This window comes from Podarcis melisellensis (genome assembly GCF_964234715.1).
Source record: "Podarcis melisellensis genome assembly, chromosome: 6".
Taxonomy (NCBI): domain Eukaryota; kingdom Metazoa; phylum Chordata; class Lepidosauria; order Squamata; family Lacertidae; genus Podarcis; species Podarcis melisellensis.
This window is the reverse complement of record NC_138538.1, coordinates 47,836,694-47,864,593: the sequence shown is the minus strand read 5'-3', so window position 1 is coordinate 47,864,593 and position 27,900 is coordinate 47,836,694. Positions and strand designations below refer to the sequence as shown.

Genomic DNA, 27,900 nt, shown 5'->3' with positions numbered 1-27,900 from the left:
CTGGCTGCTGTGGGGATAGGATGCTGCACAATCCACCAGGGCTCTTCCTTATCTCCACTTCTTGTTCCCGGAAAGTTGCCTTTTCCCCTACTAACCGTGATTTTCTATTAGTGCATACCTGAACTCACCCTCTGCATGCCTTGTCCATCTCTATGTGGTGCTATATCCCTAGAACTTCTTGTTCCATCTTGGGATTCATGTAGTTTCTGCTAGGTAGCGCAGAAAATGTGACAGTACAAGATGCTTGGATGCTTAAGCTATGCAGCTCTGGCCCTGTACAATGTCTGGATGACTGACTGCCTTCCAAGCTGCTTAGGAAGCATGACTTAATAATTTACCCCAATAAATTCCTTGTAGACCCCTCCTCTCCAATTGTAAAAACGACAACGTCACACAGAACTTTAAAAAGTGTTACACACATTCGTGTTTTTATTATTAAATACAAACTTTCCTATTTTTAAATAAACATTTAAACAGCTTTTTAAAAAAAGTCTTTAATATAAAATATTTCATTGTTTGTAAAAATATATATATAAAAAGAACACAGTCTGAACCAGAATTGCAACTCCATTTTTAAAAAAGGAACTCCTCTTCATTGGTTTTTCCCTATATTAATAAAAAGAGGCAAGGGAAGGGTGGCTGTTAAGGCATTAAGGCCAGATCCTAAGTTTTGCTATGCTGGTGAATAAGTGTGCAAGATGGAACGTACTGACTGCTGCATCCAAACACCACTGCAAACCTGGCCACAGGGTGCTAAAACAAACAGAGACTGTTCTTCATCTGATGCATGTCAAAAGGTAATCCTATGCCATGGCTCATTGACCTATACAAGTAGCTAATGCTTGGTCTCTGCCAAAAACAGAGAGGGAACTTGTCTGCTTCTGAGGTGTCAGCAAGCTGCCCATGAGCACTGCAGCTAAACTAGGAGCAAAGAAGGGGTGGCAAATGATGTTTCACTGAAGGCCCCCTTGCTGCAATGCAAGTGCCAGCAGAAACAAAATAAGGCAACTTTTACCACTTTTGCAAGGATCATTGAATTAGCGAGATCAAAATTAGTGTATGCAAGCCCTGAACACCAACCAGGCCATATGCCCTCAGGGTCTCAGAGTGCTGCACACAAACACACACACACAGTATAAGGCATAATATGATGCACTGGCACATTGAATAAGAGAGTCACCAGCATTTGGTGCAAACATGGGAGGCCTGCTCACATCAATGGAGCAACATACATGGCACGATCAGCCCCTTACAGAGCCTGGCTAGTTGCACCCACACCTTCCTCCAATACAAACAGTTTATCAACATTTCATCCATTACATTAAAGCACGAATGGGGAAAGGCTGCGTCGTTACCCTGAGGCCAGCTCAGCATCGCAGCTACAAGCAGAGATGGAGAAAGCAGGGAGGGCAAGAGGTGAGGCAGATAAGGGCTGCTGGTTGTGGTGAGGACGGATGGAGAAGAGGCATGGAATGGCAAGAGGCTGGACCAGATGCACTCACTCATCGACACTCACTCATTCAATCCAGGGTGGGAATGTTCTCAGCACACGGGAGGCAAAACATGTTAAGTATACAAAGTGCAAGAGCTTCGCTTCACTTCAGAGCTGGGCTGTGGCAACTCCCGTTGGCCCTCTACACATCAGCTCTCCACTACAACATGGAAAGAGATGCACAGGGGAGCAAGGAAAGTGTGGGTCCTTCTGAAGAAAGCCTCTAGTAGCAGCTCCCAGGTCGGCAATTATTAAGCTTCAGAGCAGAAATACACAATAAACACAGGGTGGTCCTCAAACCCATGAAACGTTTGGCACTCTAACTTGAGGGTGTAGCACTGCAGGGGATAGGCAGTGGGTACGGTGGCAGGTAGCCCCCATTAGATTCTCCCCTGAAAATGCCTTCACACCGTTAAAACAACAACAACAACTTACCCCTTGCCCACCACCCATCTTCTCAAATTTTAAGTAAACCCAGCTGGGAGGAATAGAGCTCGCAGGGGCATCTGGAGGAGAAACAGCAAGTTTTTGTTGTTGTTATGTACACCCCAACTATCCAATGTTTCCCTGCAAGTTTCCCCCACGATTCAACTTGGAAAATGTAGGCATGGGAACACAGATTACCAAAGCCCCCAAGTTTCCTAAATTAATTTGTGGAAGATGAGAGGGGTGGGTCTTAACACTTTCCTTCCATTGGTACAAGAGATCAAGGGTGCAGGGTTGGGGTTGGGGAGTCAATTTCTGTAAAATGGCATAGCTTTGGCAGTTCCAAGGGCCAAGCTCACCTTAGTGGGGAGGCGGGTAACTGAGCAGGGCCAATATATTTAACTTCTGTACTGCTGAACTTCCCTGCAGTGCCCTGCATTGTTCAGCAGGCTCTGGGAAGTGGATAATCTAAATTCTAAACACAGCTGGAAGAGGCTGCATCTCTCCTATGGATATAGTTACAGCTGCAACCACTTCAGTGCCAGATCTGCTCATGTCCTGACTTACAAGGCATCACTTCCTCTCTGGGTCAAGACACAATGCAGGTGGGGTATGGGGAACTGGGAGTGGTGCTATATTCTACATTTTCTGACAATATTACCCGAGTGTGTAACGCACTAGATTTCAGTTGATGGGTTGCATCAGTGATATAAACACATCACTTTTCCCAGGCAGATAAAGGTTGTGGTTATATATCACCCCCAGTAACAGAGGCACTATGCCAGATGCTGGGGAGCAACAGGAAAGGACTACTCTGCTCACAGCCCACTTGCCAGCTTCCCGTGGGCATCTGGTTGGCTACTTGTGTCTGATCCAGCAGGGCTCTGCTTATCTGATAAAGACAGAGAGATCCATTCATAAAGCCCTGCTAGAACAGAGATGGGGCAGAATCCCAACAGAACAAGGATTTCTATTTGTGCAATTAACTACCCACCCTTCTCTCCCTTATTCTGCACTGGAGAGTTGGAAGATCGCCAAAACAGATTTTTTTTGGGGGGGGGGTGCCATTGCAGAAGCAGAAATCTTTCCACTGATGGGACAGTTGCTTGGTGCTACATTTATCTAACCCCAATTTTTAAAAAGCCATCTTAAGCTAGGAGTCATCATCATAAGACTGTGCTGTATTCCTTAACTAGTCTGCCCTAAAGTGCAACTAAAATCAAATTTTATTAAGTGACCCCTGCTAGTCTTGGTAAAAAGTTAAAAAGTTAAAAGCATGTCCCATTTTGTAGGTTGGGATTAATAAAAGGGGGTCCCTGGAGTGAAGACATAGAAGGCCACTGGGATAGCAAACTTTCAGATTAAAAGGGAGTTAAAAATGGAGGGTGTTTTGCAGGGGAGGAGGGAAAATGGGTGTCCTTCCTTGGGCTACATTATACACATGGCTTAAAGGCAGGTGGGGAGAGAGTGCCCATTCTCTCTACAGAACCACAACTTGCCATTATTCATATCTATGGGGAGTTATGTCTAGGAAAATATATAGATATAAGGCCCAAGATCCTATGTCTTCTCCAAAGAAGCTGGAAGCCCTGGAAGAGAGTCTTCTTTCCCAGATACATAGCTGTTCAAACGGCAGACTCAACATCCATCTCTGGAGAGGATGTCACCCTTTCCACTCTGGAAGGCAGTAGGGCACAGTGGTTCTTAGAAACTCCCTCTCTCACCATCAGAAGAGGCCTTTTGAAGTCCAAAGTCAGCTTCCAAACAGTTTCCATCCTTCCCACCAAGTTCCAGCTTGTTGTCTGACTGGGAGAAAGAGGGCAGCTTGCAGTTAAGTGTGAAAGCCAACGTTGAATGCCAGGAATAAATATAGCGTCCATTTCCTGATGAATCCCTTTCCGTCGCAAAAAAATTAAAACATGTCTGGGAAGAGAAAACACTCTTCGTGAGAAGGGACTGCAATTGCTTCAGTTCCCAGAGTCCAGTTTGTGTTAATTTCTCCCAGTAGTAACGAGAGGGCTGTCCTTTTAAAAAAGAGGGGCTTACTGCCCAGTCCCCACGTGGCTTGTCATCCCAGAGGGAAAGGGGTCCAGCTGGAAAGAAGAAAACAAACATTACAATGACACAATGTCTAACCACAAGGGGGGGCATGTGTGGCTCAAGCATAGGCTTTGCAGGACTCTGCCAAGGCAGATTTCCATTTTAATAATTTTCTCTTCAGGGAAAATTAAAGCAATTTATGAACAGAACACAGTTCATATTTACAATATAACAACAACAACAAAAATACAACAATAATATTAAAAGTCCATTCTCGGCTGACAATCACAACAACAGTAGCACCACAGGAAGGAGCAAAGCACTAAGACAGACTACCAAAAGGTTTTTTTTTTGTTTTTAAATAGAGCCCGATTTTTGACAGCAATATTGCCAGATACACATTTCAAAACTGAGCTAGTTTACTAGCCAAATTTTGCTTGCTTAAAGAGTTTACTCAGTGTTTCTATGAAATGGAGGACTAACTCACAGGATTTTTCTTATTTTGCCTCTTGACAGGTATAAAATTTTCTTACCTTCCCCCCAGTGGGAAGGCAGCTTTGGGAGTGCACTTTTAAACAGGAGAGGAGAAAGTTGAGCAATTATACCTTCCTTCCCTCCCCACCCCCCACAAGCCCTGAGCTGAGCTGTCATGTGGGGCTGATCTAAATGAAGCCATGGGAAGCAAATCACAGAACTTCAGGGAAATGTATTCCAAAATCCACACACTGGTACCTCTGGTTACATACTTAATTCATTCCAGAGGTCCGTTCTTAACCTGAAACTGTTCTTAACCTGAAGCACCACTTTAGCTAATGAGGCTTCCTGCTGCTGCTGTGCTGCCACCTTGCAGTTTCTGTTCTCATCCTGAAGCAAAGTTCTTAACCCGAGGTACTATTTCTGGGTTAGCGGAGTCTGTAACCTGAAGTGTATGTAACCCGAAGTACCACTGTATTAGAGCTATACCTTTATTAGGTCAACCGAAGTATGTTGACCTAATAAAGGTATAGTTTTTCCCCAGAACTTTCTTCGGGAAGGGGGAGAAGATTTGGCCATCTATCATCTATCTATCATCTATCTATCTATCTATCTATCATCTATTTATCTATCTATCTAATTTGTATACCACCCTTCTTCATCCATAGATCTCAGATGCAACAACAAAAGTCTGCATCTGGCCAAGAGCATTAAACTGGAATGTGGGGAGGAGGAGGCAGCAGACCTTCAAATGAGACTCATTTAGTCTTTGAAGCAGGGCAGGTTTTAATGACCAGCAGCTTTGACTCCGGCACATCCTACGAGGGCCACTTTCTGCTCCCACATTTTACACAAGGGTGACTCCAACCTTTACAACAACAACAAAAGGAAAGTCCTGCAAGCAAGTGGTAGTTCTCTAAGCCATTCCTCAGTCCCCACCCCCAAACCAAGAATGCACCACAAATTGCATAGATCCTTATCTGCGGCTGCCCCCAAGGACAAAGTCACATTCCACTGCACTTAAGACACATTTGCGGGAAACATGTCCCTACGCAGAAAGGAGGTGGTAGGTTGCATGTGCCCAACGGCACTCGGCTGGTCAATAAACCAATTTCTGAGCCCACACACAAAAAACACAGGAGCCATGGGGAAGCAGATCAGAGGCCCGTCTACTCCAACCTCCCATTTCCAGCAGTTGCCAGCCAGACACATCTGCCAAGGCACCACATGCCAGGCAAGAAGGTAATAAATAACCTTGCTCTCAGTCTGTCCCCAGTAGCTGGGAATCAGAGGGACGCTGCCTCTGAGTCTAAAGGTCCCATTTTCCCCACGCCCATCCAGATTTGTTTGTGGCACAAGGATCTGCCTCAGCAGAGGGCCAGAGTGGACAGGGAGCTTCTGTCACAGTACTAGAATATGAGATCATTCAGTGAAGCTGCGTGGTGGGAGATTCAACATAGGCAGAATGAAAGGAATTCTTCACACAGTGCAGTTACAGCTATGGAATTCGCTTCCAGAAGATGTAGCAATGGCCACCAACTTAGAAGGGGATTAAGACATTCACAGAGGATAAAGCTATCAGTGGCTACCAGTCATGATGGCTAGAAGTCTGGCTGGCCACTGCAGATACAGAATGAGGGAGTGGGTAGCCCTACTGAATCAGATCAAAACCTGTTCTTACCTCATAGTTCCTCCTCCTGTATCTGCAATTCCAGATCCCCCTCCCTTCTATTCAGTGGCCTGGGGGGAAAAGAAAAAAAAAAGGATTAGAAGTCCAACACTGAAGACTAAAAGCAAGAACTGATACATCACGAGACTACATCTCCCTCTGTATGGTAGAAATCCACCTGGCATCTTTTCCTCTCAACAATAGTTGGTGTACCCAATAACTGCATTCTGTGGGGAACAGGCTAAGTTTTCAGACATGGGCTCTACAACTCACAGCAAGATTCGAAGGCTGATGGAATCTCAAGGCATTAGCTATGTGAGAGCAAGGGGCCTATTTCACCCTAGTTATACATCTTAGTTATGCAAACCTTCTGCCTTCTTACCTTCCTTCTTGCCTTTCCAGGTTTCTCTCATTTCTCTGCAGTCGCCTCCTGGCTAGCATCTGCGTGGAAGAAAGGAAATATTTACTACTATAAGGAATGTTGATATGAAGCAAGAGTGAGGTTGCATGGCTAGTATTGTCAAACTGGCTGTGCAGTTTGAGATGCTATGGTTGTTCTAGGACAGGCATAGGCAAACTCCAACTCTCCAGGTGCTTGGTACTACAATTCCCATCATCCCTGACCACTGGCCCTGTTAGCTAGGGGTGATGGGAATTGTAGTCCCAAACACCTGGAGGGCCAGATTTTGCCTATGCCTGTCCTAGGAGGGCAAGCAGGCATGTTGCTCTAGCAAGCTCTCATTGTAGTTTTGAGGGCTAGGAGGCCATCAGTTCACCCACTAACCAACAACTTTACCAGTTGCTGGTAAAGGCCCATCCGAAGCCCCAAACCCCAGCATAACTGGAATTTCCTTGGGGCAACCTAGTCAGATGGGCAGAGTACAAATAATAAAATTATATTTATTATTTATGCCAATGCCATTAGCATCCATAAAACTGGTGTCACAGACACAAGTGAAGATATGCCACCGGGTTCCTGCCCTGTCTTCCCCTACCATTTTTAACACTTTGCCTGTTAAATCTACTTTTCCCCATAAGAGTTCCATGAACACCATCTCAACCACACTCTTCCTACACCTAAAAAAAAAAAGTCTCTCATGTTCCCCCTGTCATTACATGAGACAGGGATCTCACCACAGATGGTGAACAATAAAGACAGCATTAAAAGAAAGCTGCTATTACCTGCCTGAAAGCATAACAAATATTTTAGCATGCAAGAAACAACTACACCCCCTCTCCTAACAGTAGCAATAAGAGTCAACCTTCTGAACATATACACTGACCGCAAGGCAGCTCCACAAATCAAGAGATGCTCTCAATTTCCTATAGGACTTCTTAAGCAGTGGGCATGAATCAAGCGTGTGCTTGGGAATGGTTAAGCCCTGTCCAGAACCGGAAGAGGTGGTCAGTCACCACTGGCAAGATGAAGTACAATGGACCTTGCTGGTCCACTGCTACATATCCATTTGGTTCCTACTGGGAAAGGCATCACTTTCAACTCCCAGAAGACTTCCAGTCCATTTAGGCTGGAAAATGTGACCATTGTTACTTAAGACAGAAGAGAGAACTATTTCACAGGAAGGAGAACTCATCCGCTCAACATCACCCATCAAGGACAGCAGCATTCACCCCCAGCACTAGGCTCTTACTGCCAAGAACTCTTCCGGACTTTGTGGTGCAGAGCCACAGAGGTTTTCCCTATAAAAAACATATCTAACTTGTGGCTGTAGAACTGCTTGGATTTTCTGAGATTACATTCAGTTGCAGGACACAGCGACAGTGGGAAGTATGCGCCGGGAGACACATACCCCTTAAGACCTAGCTGGCTAATCCTTCCCCTCATCCCAATAAAAGAAATGCAGATGGATGTTTGTTCACATCCAATAACGTTCTACCCTGAGAGGAGGGAGTGTACTTTGAGTTCAGCCGCTTCTGCCTTCTCCATTGACGTATTCACGAGGTATCGCTATGCCCCACATTTGCAACCCAAAGAGAATAAAGGAGAACAGTTTAAGTCAGGTCTGGACCTTACCCTGGATTTATGGAAGTAGAAGAGCAGGCCACCCACAGCCAACAGGATTCCCAGGACACTGGGTACCACCACATAAGTCACAGCCATCCCTTGGGTATTTCTGGCTTCTGGCTTCTCGCTGTGCTTGTCTGTGTTCGGAGGAATGAAGCTCAGATCAGGGCTGGGACCTGGCATGCTATCCTCCGGCTCCCTGCCCTTGGCTGGGCCCTCTTCTTGTTCCGCTCGTCTCTCTCGGAGCTGGGTGCTGGGCGGTACTCCTGGGGCTCTACCTTGGCTGCCCTCCGCCCCCCAGGAGTAGCTTTCTGGGGGTACCTGCCTGTGAGATGATGGACTGTTTGTCGTCACCACCAATCTAGAAAGCTGTTGTGCAGCAGAGACAGGATCCTCAGAGACAGGGAAGAGTGTGGGGTCACTGGGTGAGAGGGCTGCCCCACTGCCACTGGAGGGCACCCCTGCGCTCTCTGTAGAGTCCAAACTGGCAAGAGACGCCAAAGTTAGGCCAGATGTGCTGCTTGTGTCAGTCATAGCCCAACCAGATACATCCATTTCAGTTGATTGAAGCCACTGCTTTCTGAGGTAGGGTTTGGCTGAGCCAGAGAAAGGGGAAGAATGGGAAGGGAATTCATGGGGCCATGTCTGGCTGCTGCCAGCCCCAGAACCAGGGAAAGGAGACCCTGTCCCCATAGGTTCAATGCTTTTTTGGCTAGAAGGAGGGGGAGAAATGTTTTTGAGCCTGGGGGACCAGGAATCAAAGGTTACGGCTGAGTCCAGGAAGGATGCAATGTTTGTGGACAGAGGGTCAAGTCCCTGGGACACAGCTGCCAACGCTAGTTCTTCTGGCAATGAGGACATGACAGCCTCAGTGCTAGCTATGAAATCCGTGGGTGCTGGAGCTCCTTGGCCCCTTTGGGTGCTCCTAGGCATCCTGGGCCTAGTGCTACCCTGTGACCCGCCTTGAGTCTGCATGGTGCCAGGCTGCATAAAGAGCTGGAGAGTGCTGGCAGCTGCCTCTTTGCTGTCCAGCTGGTCTGCAATGGAAGAGGAGGGCTCAAAGGTTGGAAGGAGAGAAGCTGAGCCTCTGCCACTCATGGGGCTTGTGGCTGGACACGGGCAGTCCTGGTCAGTCACCACACCTGAAAGATCCAGATAAAGAGAAGAGAATGGCCATAGAGTAACCAGCAAGAAGAACAGAATGGATGCTTCAAGCCGAGATCAGCCCCTTCCCTCAAAAATCACCATGCTAAGGCGGGGCAGACCAGTGCCAAAAAAGCAACAAAACAAGTAAATGAAGCAGAGGCAGCAAGGCAACCACAACACTTCCAGGGGACCAATGGATGGAACAAGACACTGCAAGGTCAGCCGGGAACAGCAACTCCCAAGAGCATCACATGCAGCCCAAGATTACTGAGAGCACACAGGATACCTAAGAGGCCAGAGAACCAACTCTGGAGGAACAGCATCGGATCAAGATTCAGCTAGTTTAGCAAGCCAAAGCAAGGGCAACCACAGCTTCTGCACATGCCTCCATGAGCAGAACAGCAGAGGGAGCAAGCTGGTCAAGCAAGAAGCAGCTGATCAAGCAAGAATCAAGGGAGGAAGCATGGTGCTCCTACTTCGCTGTCCTTCCCAGCATTGCAGGCGATGTGCACATAGGGACAGAACATAGAATATGGACTCAAGAGGAAGACAGCGACTGCATTCTCCACACCGGCAAAACCAAGCACCACTCAGAGAATGGGCAGCGTCATTGTGCCTATTGGACCAGATGAGCAGGCAAACCAAGCTAGGAAGTGGTTCACTTGAGGCCAAAGCACTAAGCCTGACCAAGTGAGCATCTTCTAAAAGGCGGACAATAGGATGGCTGTTTCTTAAGGCTGTTTCTGAGAGTTGCATGTATGTGTATAAGAACATCAACAGCAATGCAGTGTCTTCTCAACTTTGGTCTGTGTAGCCCAGCGCCTCCCTGCATGGCCAATCTGTTTTGAGGGCCACCACAAGCATGACATCTCCAAACCTCTGCCCTGGCAGAAGATCCCATTTCTGCAGGTCACATATAGACATACTATGCCCAGCCACTTCTGGGATTTCCTCATGGTCTGACCACAAGCAGATAAGACTGTTATTTGTAAAGGTCAGGGTACATCAAGAGGGTACTTTGCATGAGCAAAGAACTTCCAAGGTTAGAAGAAACCCTTCAGAAGGGATCTTTGAACAGCCTTTGTCAACACATTTTGAATCTTCTCTTAAGCCATGTGGGGGAAATACATATTTTACTGGGAGAGGGGGAGGTGAAAGCTAAAAGTCCCACTGTGTCCTGATGAGCATGCAGAGGGCCTTGAATTGATTGTTGGACTCTTAACATAGTCAGTTTTGCCCTTGCCACAGATCAAAGAGATAATGCTCATTTCAAAAACATGAAACTTCTGTTGACTTAAGGCTTTAGCAGTTAGTAACCGCACAAACAAGTGTAAATACACAGAAGCACACAAACAAATGCGCACAAATAGCAGCTCTGGAATACCCGGAATGTTCCATTTACCTCGGCCTCACCAGTGCACTGACACCCCCCCCCCCCCAGATGGCTAGGGCTAACTAATGGCAGCTGTAGCCCCAAACATTTGGACAGCGCCAGTATGGGAAAAGCCAAGTTAACTTAGAAGCCTCCTGCTCCTCAAACGCTGCCCCAGCAGCTGCCAGGAGATGCAAAAAAACCCCAGAATTTTCTGTTACCTGGAGATGTTGTACTCTTCTCTTCTGAGTCGGAACATTTCTTGAAGACACTGCTGCAATCATGGCTGAAATTTCCTTTGGACAAGATTTCCTTAGCTTTGCTGAAGTACTCATGCACCAGCTTCAGCATCTGCCTTGCAGTCCGGGAGAATGGCCTGGTGCAGTGCTATAAGAGACAAAAAGAGAAAGTAGGGGGGTGGGAATCAATGAGCCACTATCTGAATCTGCCAGAACCAAACAGCCACCATGAAAAATATCTGAGGAGGCATATGCAGCAAGAGGCAGTCACTGTGACCCAGCAAAGGCTATCTGGCTACACAAAGCAGGCTTCCAGCACCTCTGAATTCTCAGCGATGGATTCTGAACCTCATTTGGAGAGCACTCAGCAGTGTAAGAGTTTTAAGAGGTCCCAGTAGCGCAGAGAAGAACTTGCATCACTTGTGATGCTGCTAGAACCGTCAACAGTTTTCCTCCAGCTGCAGATAACCAGCATAGGTACTGCCTAATTTTTGTTACTGCTCTTATACGTCCCCCCTTTTCTCCAAGGATCTCAAGATTGTGTACATGGTTCTCTCCCCTCCTTTAATCCCCACAATAGCGCTGTAAGGTAGGTTAGGCTGTGAGGCAGTGACTGGTCCAAAGTCACCCAGTGAGCTTCATGCCCAAATGGGGATTTGAACTCTGGTCTCCCAGGTCCTACTTCAACACTTCACCCACCACACCATACTGGCTCAGTAATTTGGATGGAGGCATCATGGATTAAAACTCCCTCCCCTACATCATGGTCATGATCTGACTCATGGAGTCCTGCACCCCAGAGCTAAAGAAGTGAGTAGCATCATGTGTAGAGCAGCCCTAACAGACTGCTGTTTTCAAAGAGAGCGCTCTAGCTCAGGGATGAGGAAGCTGTGGCCCTCCAGATGTTGTGGAACTCCCAACTACCATCAGCTCCTGCCAGCATAGGCAACTGCCAGGAATGATGGGAGCTGTAGTCCAGCAACATCAGAAGGGCCAGAGGGTTCTCCACCCTAGCCAGTAGAGCAAGTGCATACATCACGCAAGTATTGTCAGTCCCCAGCTTCTTTCCCACTTCCATAGAGCGCACGTTTCAGCTGCCATTTAGTCTCCTAAGTCTCACCACAGATCTGTTAGCATCCGTGAGAACTGCAAATCTGATAAGTAAGAGGTTACCTTGCTCTCTTCTTCATCGCTGCTATTAATTTCCATGCAGTCTCCAACTTCTATGTGCCAGTCCTTTACCTCCTTCATTGTGTCAGAGTTCGGAGTATTTTGCTTGAATTCAATACTTTCAAGGATGTTTCTTAGAGGAGAGTATGCTGCTCTGAGAAAGCATTTGGGGTCGTCCTAGAAGGCAACAGGGACAGGTGTCCATCATAGAAAGACTCATGGCTGGTGTCAAAGATCAGCAATGCACGGCATCTACCATCATCAGCCCCCAGTTGCTACTTCTCCTTGTTGGTGCTACAGATTCCATCTCTCTTCTCCAAACAAGTGAATGGTGGTTAGAGTGAAAAAGAGGAGCAGCTTCTCTTGATCTGGCTTCTCCCTCTGAGTAATTGGATTGGGTCCAGAAGAACAGGCCAAGAGAATGGGCAATAACAGCTTTGATGAACTCCCAAGCAAGGGCTGCTTTAAAATAATTCCCCCAAAGCCTGAAGCCAGCAGAGAAATTTCTCCAAGTGTCCTTCAGGATGAAATACCCCATGAAGCAAACTGAGAGACCACAGGACTTGTACAACATCTTATAAGGGGCTGGGATGGGCAGAAAGACCAAGTCTCCCAAATCCATGACTGGTGACTTAACCACAAGGTCATCTATGCAGGATTTTAGCTCACACATTCTCTAAATAAGTGAACTCAGGGTTCCTCAGAAGCTTCATCAAAGGTGCTTCAGTAAGAAGATCAGGAGTGAGAGACAAGTTGCTGGAAAGGCAGCACATCTTCTGCCATTACCAAACTTCCTCTCAAACAAGCTGTGCCAATACAGCACAGGCATGTGTTTAAATCTCAACAGGCCCAGCCAGAATCCCACAGGAAAAGTGTGTCTGTTCCAGGATATTCCCCAGAACAGGCACAGGCAAACTCAGGCCTCCAGATGTTTTGGTACTACAACTCCCATGATCCCTAGCTAACAGGACCAGTGGTTAAGGATGATGGGAATTGTAGTCCCAAAACATCTGGAGGGCCGAGTTTGCCTATGCCTGCCCCAGAATAATCTATAACAAAATGGAATTATTTGGAAGATACACAGAGGTTCCTCAGCCAAGCTAGTGGCTCAGTTCAACAGCTGAAGTATGGTTTAGAGCATGGGTAGGCAAACTAAGGCCTGGGGGCCAGATGTGGCCCAGTTGCCTTCTAAATCTGGCCCATGGATGGTCCGGGAATCAGCGTGTTTTAACATGTAGAATGTAAAATGCATCTCTGGGTTATTTGTGGGGCATAGGAATTAGTTCATTTCCCCTCCCAAAAAATATAGTCTGGCCCCCCACAAGGTCTGAGGGACAGTGGACCAGCCCTCTGCTGAAAAAGTTTGTCGACTCCTGGTTTAGAGTTTTATGTGTGATGTGCTTGTGTTTGCACAGTTCCTTCTCACCTAGAACGGCCACAAGGTAGAGATTGGAAGGACCTGATTCCAAACCAAAGTTCCTCATTTATATCCAAACTCAGGGGAAGTCTGCTTAGTTTAAGCAACGAACAGACAACCAATGAGGATCATAAACCATCATTTGATTCTTAAGATCACGGTCATAAGTCAGGATCTTCACCACACCATAATTCCCCTGGGTTTCAACATAAAAGTGGTTGGTTTCCAACCAGAGATGAAAACTTCCAAGGTACTTGTGACTGTGCAAGAAGGAGGGAGGTGTGTGGGTAGGTGGGGGGGGGGAGAACATGAACCTAAGGCTTGCACAGGCTCATAATGCTCAAATCATAGTATAGTATTAAAAACACAAAGAGCTCAAGGTGTCCCCTGAAGGTATGATGTTCAAAGCCACTGTTCTCAACTGGGGGTGGGGTGCCGGCCCAGGCCACAATCCCTCGATGTCCGGCTCTGTTCTCCTCCTCCAGGGCTGTTACTTGGCTGGAATGTGCCCTTAAAATGCAACCACCTTGATGGAAGATGGAGAGTGATGTATTTCTGGCCATTCCCACTTTTTCCTCAGAACATTGCCCAACAGGGATGAAAAATGTCCCGTCCCCCCCCCCCCTTGTCTAAACACGAGGCATTCCTTGGTAACACACACCAAGTCCCACAGATGTGTCAGCAGCACAGATGTGTCTCACACAATTCCAACTCACCAGCTCTCTCTCATCCACATACTCGAAGGACAGCTCACATGAGGGCTTCATCATCTGACTATCAACCTGTAACAAAAAGGCACAGTCAAGTCAAAGCAACTGTAGTGGACTTTTAGTTTAGTTTCCTTCATCAAGGAATCCAGAATACAGGAAAGAATATCCCCACCAGCCTACACTGCTAGGAATATTTTATTGACAAAACAAACCCCTTTGTTGCAAAGAGAACGTCAGCAATGTCTAGGCCAGTGTTTCCCAACCTTTGGTCTCTAGCTGTTTTCGGACTACATTCCCCACCATCCCTGACCACTGGTGTTGCTAGCTAGGGATGATGGGAGTTGTAGTCCAAAAGCAGCTGGAGACCCAAGGTTGGGAAACACTGGTCTAGGCAACACGATGATCATGTACATACGCAATAGACAATTTTTATAGAATTCCTTCAAACCATAACAAGTACAAAATGAAATCTTTAGTCTCAAAGTCTTTAGTCTGAAATGAGGTATCAGACTTTGTACGATGAAAGACAAGCTGTGAAGCTTTGTGTAGTCAGCAAATATGATGTCCAACACTGAACAGTGATTCCGGATATTGACTATTTCGTAGAATTCTTCATCAGCGTGGTGGGAGAATATAGAATTGCTTCATAAACCCATCTTATTTCAAATGAATGTATGTAAATGAAAATATCAAATGCAGTCACAGAGATTAGGGTTAGGGGCAGCCAAGTAGTAGTAGTAGTAGTAGTAGTAGTAGTAGTAGTAATAATAATAATAATAATAATAATAATAATAATAATAATAATAATAATTTTATTATTTGTACACCGCCCATCTGGCTGGGTTTCCCCAGCCACTCTGGGCGGCTTCCATAGAAACCAAAAATACACTAAAATAGTAGTGATAGTATGACAAGATTTAGAAATGAGTGCTTGAGTATCTAAGAACTCTCTTCTTTTTATGGTTTTGCAGGACTGATAATCCAAGTGCCAACTCTGTCAGCCAGCTGTGTCACTTTGCTGGGAATCTACCGCCTTGGCTACTTGGCCAGCTAAGATTCTGCAAATACATCCAAGCTTCTTTAAAAACAAACAAACCCTCCCCAAAGGTTTCTGGGTAAATTTGCTGCATCTCAGCTGACTAAGCAGCTGAGGCAATGGGGACTCCCCCATCACATCCACTCAGAAGAGCACATATAGTCTAGAATAGATCACAGAGGACACCTGCAATGTGCACCCTGTTATTTTCTGAACTGCAATTTTTTAGAAAACACACACTGCACATTAGAGCAGTAGTGGAAGCATGTGCACAAGCATATTCTGCCCTGACCGGTGTCGGTGCACCAGGGGCACCAAGCTCCATGCTACGAACCAGCAAGAACCATGTTGTGGCCATTGAACCAGCTCTGAGCTTTGCAAATCCTTACCAAAGCAAACAGCTGGCTCTCTTTGCCCAGAGGCAGAAGTCAAGCGTCTACCACCCTGTGCCTTCCAAGTCAAGTACTGACTCAGCACTTTAGAACACCTTCTCCAGAGATCTCAGCCTAGTGCCGGCAGGGAAAAACGCCAGGGAATGATTTGGAGCTTCTGTGGCAGGCCAACACGAGATGGGACTGCCAGGAGGGCATGTCGAACTGGAAACAATTGCTTCATTATCTGGAGAGAGCAGCCGCCAGCAACATTTATTCATCACAGAGAAGCCCAGGCAGAAGCAAGCACAATGAGGGCGGGGGAAGGGGCAAAGTTTAGGTTCACTGCCCTAAAAGACGAGGGAAGCATATGCAGCAGTAGGAGCATCTCACTTTCAGTTTTGGTTTTACAAACGTGATCCCGTTTCCATTTGGCCAAGAGATCACAGGATTTTGGATTCTATAGAACCAAGAAGAACAGCTCTGGGGTCAGCGCAGCAACAGCTAGCTAAACAACCTAATCCTTGGCAGGCAGTACAACATTTTGATTTGCATCCTGGCTTCTTGCACAGAAATTTAAAGGGGCAGCAGCAGAACCTTAAAAAATATATATATTCCAGCACTTTGCAAGCCAGACCACACATTTTACAGCAGAGCTTTCTCCTGAGCATTTTCTTAAATATGAACAGACTATTTTCATTTCACCTGATGTGCTACAAGATATCTAGGTCTTCATTCATTAGTCTCCTAATTAAGGTTTATTGCTCCTTTAAGATAAGCAAAGTACACCAAAAGTAAAAAAAGCTTTGCAAAAACCCGAGTTACTTTTTTCAGCTTCTTTTTTAAAAAAGGAAATCATTAAATGGTTGGTGGTTGCAAGCCCAAATTACAGCTGAGTAAGAATCTCAATCGTGGAGCAGTGATCAAATGTTAGCTTTGACCAACTATATCAAATTACTTTTAGCCCAGAAGAGACTTTGTGAAGAGAAGTTTATTTGTACAAGTCAGACACTGTGTTATCACTCTCAAACAAGAGATAATTAGTACCAGTTGTGTCCTTGATTACATAGTAATTTAGGTAATGTTAAGGCTTTAGAGCTTTCTCCTCCGGCATCTTTGGAGGGGAAATTAGTGGTATGATTCTAAGACCCCTAATCTCACACCAAAACTCAGATTCAACCTCACACCCTGACTATTACACATTGTAGATGGCAGTAAAAACCCCTTAATTACTCTGCAATGGCGCTGACCACCTCCACTGCTTGGAAATGTCAAGAGAGTGATTTGCTATAGCCTAAAGAATGTACTTGAAATGCATAGTTACTCTTTGATATACCTCAGCAGCTGAAGTGTGCTAAGTGGCAAGCTGTGCGCTGCACGGGTGCTTTAGCATTCCTCAACTTGTGTACTAGAGACAGAATGTGCCCATCTAAACAGCCAGAAATTAGCTTTCCAGGGGGAGAGAGCTGAATCCTGGAAAGTGACAATACGTACAGGTCTTGCTATTCAAGCATAATGCATTCTCAGGAATTTGTTTGTGAAGCGAGCATTTACATAACAAGCAGAAGATTTCCACTGACTCCTGTGGAGGAATTTCTAAGGTGTTCCCAACCACAGAATTTCAACACCCAAATGAAAAAACCCAGGGAAACCTTGCAAAAGGCAAACAAGGAAGGAAACCAAATGCCTTCTTAATTGTCTGATCTCTCCCCCTCCCTCCCATCATGGTTTCTGGCAAAACAGCTGGCCATGACCAGCAAAAAGTTAAAGGCTTGTTTAAATGGCTCCAGCTTTGTATACCAGAAGGAGTGTCTCCAGCCCCATCACCCAGCCCAGATACCGAGGTCCACCTCTGAGAACCTTCTGGCTGTTCCCTCATCACAAGTAGTGAGGTTACAGGGAACCAGGCAGAGGGCCTTCTCGGTAGCTGTGCTTGCCCTGTGGAACGCTCTCCTGTCAGATGTCAGGAAAACAAACAACTATCTGAATATCTGAAGGCAGCCTTGTACAAGGAAGTTTTTAATGTTTGATGTCTTACTGTGTTTAATGTTTTAATTTGTTAGAAGCTGCCCAGAGTGGCTGGGGCAATAAAGTCAGATGGGATTATTATTATTATTATGTTTACTACTACTACTGCTGCTGCTTATTTCTTTGAAGTCACACAGGTTCAGCTGTTGCGGTATCTGAATCTGTGTTATGTATAGCAAGGTTTGGGTACTAATTCCTCATGTTTGGATAAGTGAACTTTCTGTAACAAGTGTTTGTGTAGTGGGACCTGCATGTACTTCCAACTCATAGCAACAAGCTTTGCAGAAGGCATCTCCCCAAGGCAAAAGGATGGGGACAGCATGTAAGCATTTAATTTTATCTCGCCATTTAATTTCTGAATTTCTCCATAAACACAAGAAAAGGTTTTTAAGGTAGCTGACTAATGTCTTCCTAACCATGAAGCAGTTCAAGGGTTGCACTTCTTTAGCTACATGGAAGTCAAGGTGGCAAACCTATTTTTGAGCACAAATCAAGAAATTGTGGCAGGTGAAAGACTTCAGAGTGAGGCTCTTTTTGGAGGACCACCTCAGGCTTTTGTGCCACCCTATGCAGTCTTGTGGGAAGAGGGAGATGCTCTTGATCAGCATCTTTGGAACCAAGACTATTATCTTAGTGCCTAATGCATGTCTGGGCTACAGAATGAGCAAGCTGTTATGCAAACCTAGAAAATGGAAGAGGGTCCAATCAAGGGTTCTGCATAATGCTGCAGGTACAAGAACTGTAAGCTTTGATCCCAAGCCCCACCTGCCTTCTCTCAATATACTTACACCAATTATTAGATACCACATACTGCCCTGGTGGGCAGCAAGGCTTATGAGGGTATTTTGATAAGGAGATGGAGAATCTGAGGTCTTCCTAACCTTCTGCAGGAAGTAAACTGCCAGCAGGTCCCATTCCCATAACTGCCAGAACCTCCACACACTTTTCTCAAGTTATCAATCCGTAATCAGGATGCCACAGAGATTCAACAGGGGAAGCACACAGCTGCTCTAAAAGCTCTTTAGCCTGCAGAATCACAGCACAGTCCAGGCTGCATCCAGCTGAACCACCTCCTTAGTAACATGCTCAGTGTTAACACACCCTCCTCACAATATTGGCTCCATTTATCCCCAATTAAAATGGCACTATTTATCTCAATTAAAAGCAGTCATTCAACTTCCTTCCACTATGTCTTCTCTACTTTCATTTTCTACCTTCCCCCTTCTCAACTTCTGCCCTTAGGGCAAGAACAGCTTGTGAACAAAGAAACAAACAGTTCCAGGCATGGATGGATTAATATATTTCCTGTTGATTTTTAGTAGTTTTCATGTATTTGCTTAAAAAGGCAAACTGAACAAGATCATCCAGCATCCCGAGACAGACTGAACTAAAACAGCAGGGGCACTGTCTTCTGTTGACCAAAGGAGCTGGTAACTTTATGCCATCACCACAAGATCTATGTGTATTTTGTTTTGGGCCTAAACTCAGGCTCGTAGTTTGTCTCCCCCCACCCCCAGACAAACCAAAAGTGGTAGGCCAAGAACAAACCTTGGCTATGGTTTGTGGCTTGTCTGGAGAGGTGCCTCTGCCCAGCGAAGATCCAGGTGATTCATCTTCTGACTCATTATTTCCTGCCACCTTTGCTGTACTAATTGCAAAAAAACTCACCAGGTCCAGCAGGCGATTCAGGTGAACATCATGGATTAAGCGGCTGCAACCTCTGTTCTTCTGCTCTGTTCCATGGATAGCGAAGGCCAGAATGAAGAGAAAGGCCGCTGCAATGTGGGAGATCATCTTTTTCTGTGCAACAAATGAGACAGTGTCAGGATTAAACATGGGGGAAGCCTGCACCTTCATGCACCCTCTAGCCTTGTGGACATAAACATAAACCTAAGAAAATATGAAGAGCCCTGCTGGATGAGACCCAAGGCTCATCTAGTCCAACATCCTCCCACCACACACATTGACCAACCAGATGCCTATAGGAAGCCCAGAACCAGGATCCGAGTGCAACCCCTTTCTCCCCATGGTTGCTCCCCAGCAAACTGTATTCAGAGGCATACCACTTCCAATATTGGAGGTAGAACAGATCAACCATGCTTAGGAGCCAATCCCATGAATTTGTCCAAACCCTTTTTAAACCACCCAGATTGACAGCCATCACTGCATCTTGCAGGAGCAAATCCCACGATTTAACATATGCACAAAGGGACGAAGCAGTTTTCTCTGTCATGAATCTACTTGCCTGATCTCATCTGATCTTGGAAGCTAAGCAGGGTCAGGCCTGGTTAGTACTTGGATGGGAGACCGCCTGGGAACACTAAGTGCCACATGGTTCCTGTCAACCTAGATAGCTCAGCATGGTGCTGATAATGCCAAGGTTGGAAATTTGATTCCCATATGGGGCAGATGCTTATCCCTGCATTGCTGGGGGTTGGACTAGATCAGGGGTCTGCAACCTTTAAGACAAAAAGAGCCACTTGGACCCGTTTCCAAAGGGGAAAAAACTGGGAGCCGCAAAACTAACGCACGCACCGCCCCCATGCGACATCACAGCCAGTACAGCGCCCCCCACAGTGGGGAGTCTCGGGGCGCACAATGCGCCTCCTCCCCTTGCTAGAATCCGCCCCGGAGCTGTGGCAAAGGTGTAAAAGAGCCACATGTGGCTCCGGAGCCGCGGGTTGCAGACCCCTGGACTAGATGATCCTCAGGATCCCACCAACTCTACAATTCTATGATTTTACCGACATTCAGATTTGTTGGGTGGCCTTTGTTCTAGCATTATGAGAAGGGAAAGAAAACACTATCTGCTTTCTCCTCTCTCATTCAAATTCTGTTTCTGCTCAACATAAATCCACACTACACTGCAAAAATGCATCCCAAAGCATGTATGTCTGGCTGGCCCAGGGATGTGCCTATATTGCTATTTTTAAATATAATACAGTGTTGTAGAATTTACTTAACTCTTTTTACAAGAGCATCCAGTGCTTTCTCCCCTGCAGTGTGGTCTGCCACACATTATCCTTCCAAGCCACAAGTGCTGGAGAATCAGTCGCTTCCCCCAACTCTGTCCTCTCACTCTTGCCCCCCCCCCCCGGCCAATACCTAACCATGACATCTTACTTTAGGGGATTTGAGTTAATTGCTATGTATAGGATTTATTAACAACTTCTGGATAGAGACTTTATAGCTGTGACTGCACCTCACGTTTTTTAAATGAAGAGAGATGAGGTTTTAACTATCGTCTCGTTACTTCCTTCCGAGACCCGCATGCTTCGCGCTTTCCCACTAGGCTTTTTGGTGCTGGGACTCTGCCATTATATAAAATAAATAAATACATTACAATTCCACACTTTGGGCATGCCTCCAAAGATAACCGTTTCCTTCTGCCACCCATGGTGACCTGCAGAAAGTGCTACACTTGGGCATCTATTTATGTATGGAGTCTGCACCACAGAGGTGTCCTATTTCTCTGCGGATGCTCCCGTTATGTATAAGAATTAAAACAGAAAGAGGACCCTTCCCAGCAGCTTTGGAAGAGTTAAATCTGGCCTGCAAGCATTCCTTTCCCATTCCTCCCCACACCCCACCGCCTTTTCCTCTTTCTTATTAGGAGAAGGAGAGGTCAGCTGTAGCCAAGCTGGGAATTTCCCAGTTCCTAGGCCTCAGCTGGATTCTGCACATTCAGATAAATATGCCTTTGCCAGTCTGTGACAGCACTGGCTTTTTCCCCCAGGAAGGAAACAAAAACAGCTCTTGCTTCTCCGCAATATGTTGAGATTTTATTGCTCAAATTCTCTCACGATTAATCAGCCTTCCTTTCCTCTTCCAAATTATTTTATCCTCCCTTCATTGCTGTCTCTGTCCCAATCCTCTTTTCTTCCACAGCACCAATTTCCATTTTCCTAAGCAAGGGTCATATGGCCAGAAATTGCCCAGGTGCCACTGGAGCAAGTCTCATTTGTCACCCTTAAGCCTTCCCACCTGGAATTTCCCCTTCGCATCTTTGGCCATTCCATCAGATCATGAAGGCATTTTCCTTTTCTTTTTAAAGAAGCATTTATCTCTACTTCCTTCCGTAATGCATTTCAGTTCTGGAGCTCAGTGCCAGGAGACACTTCTGCTCACATTAACAGGCTGTGCAACTGTTTCAGACAGAGGGCAAAACTAAATAGCAAAACTAGGGTCGAGGGCTGTAGTCTAACTTGGGTTCAAGCATCCACCAACTTCCTTGAGGTCATTTTATGTAAGTGTCACATGCTTTCTTCCCCCAAAGCAGCCAACACTGGCCACTGCCATAGATGGAACTTTGCCTTTGTTTCGCTACTTCTCTCCCCACCAAAGCGTTCTGGCAGCTCATCTCCAGGAGCTCCCTTGGACAGCGGGGCACTTGGATGATACTCAGCAGCCTGCTAACCAGAGTGCTAACTGCCTTCGCCCACGTGATGTTGATACTGGCCTCCGAGGTCCTGCTCATTGTCTGCGGCAAGGCAGAGACAACCAGTCTCTGGAATTCCCTCCTCGGGAAGGCTTTGCCTAGGACAATGTGGTGGGTATCCTATGGCAGGCAGGAGGGGCTAGTTTGTAACCTTCTCCAGCTTCCTTGTGGTTCTGTTGCAAGGAGAGTTACTCGCAAATAACTTCCAGGGGGGAAACAAGATCTCCATAACCAAAAAGGGTTGCAACCATTGTTTGTTCTACACAGAACTACAAACCCACAAAAATTAATGGACATGACTAACAAAGGTCCATTGGTATCTGAAGAAGTGTGCATGCACACGAAAGCTCATACCAAGAACTAACTTAGTTGGTCTTTAAGGTGCTACTGGAAGGATTTTTTTTTGTTTTGACTATGGCAGACCAACACGGCTACCTATCTGTAAAAGGTCCATTAAACAGGTGTACTCCAAGTAGAACTTTTAATACTGTGGATTGTATTCAGCACAGAACAAAACCAGTTGTCCAGCCCAATTTGGGTGCAACACACACACACACACACACACAGTCAGGGTGTGTGTGATATAAGAGACTAGCAGATGGGGTCCCCCCCCCTACATCTGCCTCCCTGTCTCTTCTCAAGCAATTGTATTTTGTGTTCCAGCAACAGCTGTGAAGCCTCTGGTGCCACCCTAGCGAGACACTAAACCCACCTTCTGCCTAATCTGCTCTCAAGCTCTTCTTCCACCTAGTCCAGGCCAGCCTTCCCCAACTCAATGTCCTCCAGACGTTTTGGACTACAACTCCAGATGTTTTGGAATGCAGCTCCCATCAGCCCCAGCCAACTGGAGGGCACAGGGGTAGGAAATGCTGGCCCAGGCATTTCATTCCTCCTTCCTTCCTACTCAAGCGCAGAGTCTCTCCCTGACATGTCCTTGCATGTCCACCCACCGTTTTCCTTGGCATCTTCCATTCCACAGTTTAAAAAAGACACTTTGCTCCCAAGCTCACATGAGCCTCATTCTATGCCATGACATCCATTAGCAAGAAAGCATTACACTGAGTCCCGGGAAAGTCCCTCAAATGCACCTAGCTGCCGGTCCAGTCACTGGGCACAGAAAACAGGAAACATGAAAGGAGGGGAGGAGGGAATAATAAAAACATCACACATAGGGCTTGGAAGAGGCTTCGGAGTCATGCTTTGTTTATTTAACCTTGCCCAGTCACAGAAAGCTCTGGAGATTAAAGTTTCTATCCCTTCAGCAGGTGAGTGCATGCAGAGCACATTAGGACTTTCCTCAGTATTTCAGTGTAAAACGAAAGACTGTAATCCTCATCTGGGTCAGAATCAAGACATGTTGCTATCAGGGAAGGAGGACAATATTCTGCTCCCCAAACACACACATACACTCCACATACAGATGCTGACTAGAATGACAGCTGAACCTTCTTCATCACTAGGAACAGGATCTTAACCTCAATTGCATCCAAGGGCACAGAGGAGGATGCGTGTATGACACACACAGCTCTGCCCTCAAACACTTCAGTGCGACTCAGCATCTGCTGCCAGTTGCCTCACTCTGCCCAGCGCTAGGGCTGACCCTGCTTGTTCATCCTAAAAACCAAGAGGGAGCATTTAATTGCATTGGGAGATACTGGAAGCCAAGTCTTCCTAGGAGTCCCACCCTCTGAACCAGATGCCCCATCCTCTCACTCCAAAGAAGTGGAGATCTGCAGGAAGGGAAAACAATCTGCATATACATAGAGGGCACCCCTGGTGTTTCTGTGTTGCAGGAGGCCGAGCCCAGCTTCAGACCCAGATCTCAGTGAACATCCTCTGAATGAGCACCTTCATAAGAGCATCATAACGCTTCTTCTGCAGCTAGAGCATAGAAAGGCAGAACTGTAAAGCCAGCACACTTGTTACCGGAGGAGAGTAATACACAAGGATCATGTGGGCAGCTCCACTCCAGCCAATATTTGCACTGTTAATGCCTTGTGGCAGATGGCACTGATACAACAACCTGAGGTATTGACAGTGCGGCAAGTTGAAATATCATGCCAGAGGCAACTAAGGCTGCAATCCCAACTGCACTTACCGGATAGTAAGCTCCATTGAATCCACTAGGGCTTACTTCCGAGTAGGCATGGGCAGTGGCGTAGCGTGGGGGGTGCGGCCGCACCGGGCGCAACATCTGGGGGTTAGGGTTAGGGGGCGCAAATCCACGGGTTAGGGGGCGCAAATTACTTGCCTTGCCCCGGGTGCTGACAACCCACGCTACGCCACTGGGCATGGGTAGGATTACACTGTAACTACTCAATGCTATTTAGCCCTGTGCTTGCTCGGGGAGTAGAACCATAGCATCGTGGAGCTGGAAGGGACCCCGGGGTCATCTAGGCCAATCCCCCGCAACGCAGGAATCTCAACTAAAGCATCCAAAACGCCGCGGGCCTTACTTCCGAGAGAACACGCGTCCGAGTTGCGCGGCAGGGTCAGACCTCCACCCCGCCCGCCTCCGAAGCCTGAGATTTATAACCAGCTTGCAGCGTCGGCCGCGCAGAATGACAGGAGAGCGTGCAAGGGAGGTGGGGAGGCGGAGAGCAAGCGGCGCATAACGCAGGGAAAGGGAAGCCTCAATACTTGGATCCAGGCAGCGGGTGGGCGCAAAGCAATGCCAAGGGTGCCAACTTGAATGGGGGGGGGCAGGTAAGCTCCACCCTGCATGATCGATCACATGACGGGGCTCACCCATACAATTTGAATGGCAATGCCCATCAACTTGTGGTGGGGGCGGGGGGACCCCTCGACCCCGAGAAATTGGCTCCTATGCCCTATGCACAAACCGGGACACTTGGATGGGGAAAGTTTCTCACACACACGGATCAGCAGCAGCGCTTTGCGCGTTAGCAGCCAAAGCGGAATACCTGGCTGCAAAGTTTGCGCCAAGCCCTGCGGCCCTCCTCGTGTTTGCTGCGGAGTAAAGCGCCGCGTAAACACGCCACACGCCTCGGAGGAGCAGGCTGCGCGGCTGAAAGGGCAGTCACGGACTTACTCGCGAGGAAGCACGCCCGCCACCCCCGTCTCCCAAACGCAATTGGGGGGCGGATCTGCGCCCTTGGCAACTCCAGACCCTCTTACTTCTGCTGCCTATCTTGCTAGTCTTATCAACTCGAATATATTTTTGTGGGAGGGGAGAGAGAAGAGACCCGGGCAGTCCCCTCCGGACGGGCTCCGCTCTTCCGTGAAGGGGGTGCCTGGCTCCCTCCTTACCTTGGCCCTGCACGCAGCCCGCTCCGAAAACGCCCCAATCCGTTGCCTTAAGATCCGGGTTGGCGAGAAAGCAGCGTCGGCGGGCGCGCCTTCTTTCCCTCTTGCAGGCTAATCCCGTTTGCAGCAGCGGCGGCGGCCGGCGAAGGGGGCTGGGACTGTGTGCTTTCAGTTCGCGCGAAGCCCAGGAAATGCTGCCTCCGTCCGCTCAGTGCCGCCTGCCTGACTCGTCGGCCTTATAAAGGGCTCCCTCCGGAACATGTGGTTTACGGGAAATCACCTTGGATCGGCGCCACGCTCCCTCCTCTCGACGGGCCCTCCCCCACTTTGTAAAAAAAAAAAAAAAAGAAGCCTCTTTTTCCCCCTTGCGCTGTAGTCCCCTCCCCAGATTTGTCACTGAGAAGCTGCAAAACTAGGAAGCACTTAAAGAAGCCTCTGCTCGACCCCTTCTTGCCTCTTCAGACGACGGGCCTCCTCCGCATCGCGATGCCCGGGTGGGTGTGTTTTCACCTGGGAATTTCCTTCCTATCCCTAACCCAGATGTCCCGAGTCTGGCAAAGACAACATCTCTCTCGTGGGAGCAACAAGTTGCCAAGCCCCATGCGCATATCCCGAATTGCTGCAGCAGAGACTTTCCCCCACGCAATCCAAGGCATGTCCGCTCTGAAGTAAATCCCATTGAGTTCAATGGGGCTTGCTCCCAGGTTGAGCCGGAGGCTGCAGTCCGATCACCGTTTAGTTAAGGCCTCGCTCCTGCAACCTCACCTGTAAAATGAGGATAATAGTGGCCTAGCGCACAGAGAAGGGTTAATAGCAAGTCTTGGCAAAGTAACACCTTGGGCCATGCTGGATTAAATGCACATGTCTTTGAGTAATGGTTTTGTCTTTTCTGATATTTTTGGGGTTTTTTGCATGCCAGTGTTAATTGTTATTTTATCTCTGGCATAACACAATCATCTCTTTCTCACACACATCACTTTTGTCATTTTTAAAAAGCACAGGTGTTCATTTGGGGAGTGTCATTTGGTACCCACCCCATGTTCCTGAGCCCCTGGGCCACCAACTACCAGCTGCTGTGCCATCCAAGTTGCCCTTCCTCATCTTCTAAACCAGAAACACTACAGGCACTTCTATAGCCCTTGAAGGCAGAATGGAGACAAAGAGGGCAGCTTGTGCTGTTAAACATAAAAAACGGGGTTCTATTTCCAGCTGAGAAACTGCAGGGCGGCCATATGTCACATGCTATGAAATGGAAGCACTTCAAAACCAAAAGTCAGGAAATGGGTCAAGATGGGCACCTGCCATTTGATTAGTGTTGTGGAAACAATGACATGTGGTGGCTGGTCCCCATATTAAAATTCCAGCTGCAGGAAGGAAACAATACTGGGAATTTCCAGCAGATATGTTGCATCCATTTATAGTGAAACTCTCCATGTGTTCAAGAGATTCACTGTGCAGAAGATTCCCACAGGGTGTAGGGTGGTTATTTAGGGTCTGTATTTATTATGCATAAATAAGAGATTTCATATCTGTTTAAAACAAAATGGAACAAAAGTTGTCTTGAACAATTGTACAGATTTAGAAAACAGCAGTCATATTAAAACGTTTACAAAGAGTAGCTAAACATCAGCTAATTTGACGGAGGTCCAATGTGCAGGTCAATATATCACTAACCTCCTCCACCTGTTGCACCTGTCTATTCTACACCCAATCATTTCCTGTATAGTAAATATTGGAAGAATGAGATGGAGGTGTATTATGAATCTTTTGTAGCAATGTCAATTTCAACTACATTTGCCAAAATCAAAAAGATAAGTAAGCTTCTTGTGGTCCACTTCTCACCAGCTGAGATCATCTTATGCCTCTATATTTACCTTGTACTTCTACGTACTTTCAGGATGTGGGTGGCGCTGTGGTCTAAACCACTGAGCCTCTTGGGTTTGCTGATCAGAAGGTCAGTGGTTCGAATCCACGCAATGGGGTGAGCTCCCGTTCCTCTGTCCCAGTTCCTGCCAACCTAGCAGCTCAAAAGCACGCCAGTGCATGTAGATCAGTAGGTACCACTGTGGTGGGAAGGTAAATGGTGTTTCCATGCTCTCTGGTTTCTGTCACAGTGTTCCATTGCACCAGAAGCAGTTTAGTCATGCTGGCCACATGACCTGGAAAGCTGTCTGTGGACTTAACCATCCAGGGGTCCTTTACCTTTACCCTACACGTACTTTCTTTGGAGCCTAATAGACAATTGTCAGTTCCTTACAGCATCCTTTTCTATACAGCAGAAGCAAATAAGGCCTGCTAATGAAGAGCAGTGATGGCAAGATGAGATGAAATCTGGCTTCTCCGTTTTAATGCTGACGACACCACAACACTTATGCACTATAATAGGGCTGCCACAATTTTTCTTTTCATTTTTGACATTGGCAAAACTCCTACACAAAATCCGGTTTGACAGTGGCGTAGCGTGGGTTGTCAGCACCCAGGGCAAGGCAAGTAATTTGCGCCCCCTAACCCATGGATTTGCGCCTCCTAACCTGTGGATTTGTGCCCCCTAACCCTAACCCCCAGATGCTGCGCCCGGTGCG

The 27,900-nt window shown here is 47.0% G+C and overlaps 1 protein-coding gene across 1 annotated transcript; it reads right to left on the bottom strand.

Annotated features, from left to right (window-relative positions):
* Nucleotides 1–400: 400 nt before the first annotated feature.
* Nucleotides 401–26,126, bottom strand: CSF1 (colony stimulating factor 1). The gene is made up of 9 exons (XM_081915399.1): nt 25,322–26,126; nt 19,282–19,413; nt 14,185–14,250; nt 12,055–12,228; nt 10,864–11,029; nt 8,134–9,266; nt 6,484–6,542; nt 6,114–6,172; nt 401–4,011 (listed from the first exon to the last, which is right to left on the bottom strand). The coding sequence occupies exons 2-8, from the start codon at nt 19,405–19,407 to the stop codon at nt 6,115–6,117; spliced, it is 1,782 nt and encodes a 593-aa protein (XP_081771525.1). The 5' UTR covers nt 19,408–19,413; nt 25,322–26,126; the 3' UTR covers nt 401–4,011; nt 6,114.
* Nucleotides 26,127–27,900: the final 1,774 nt, after the last annotated feature.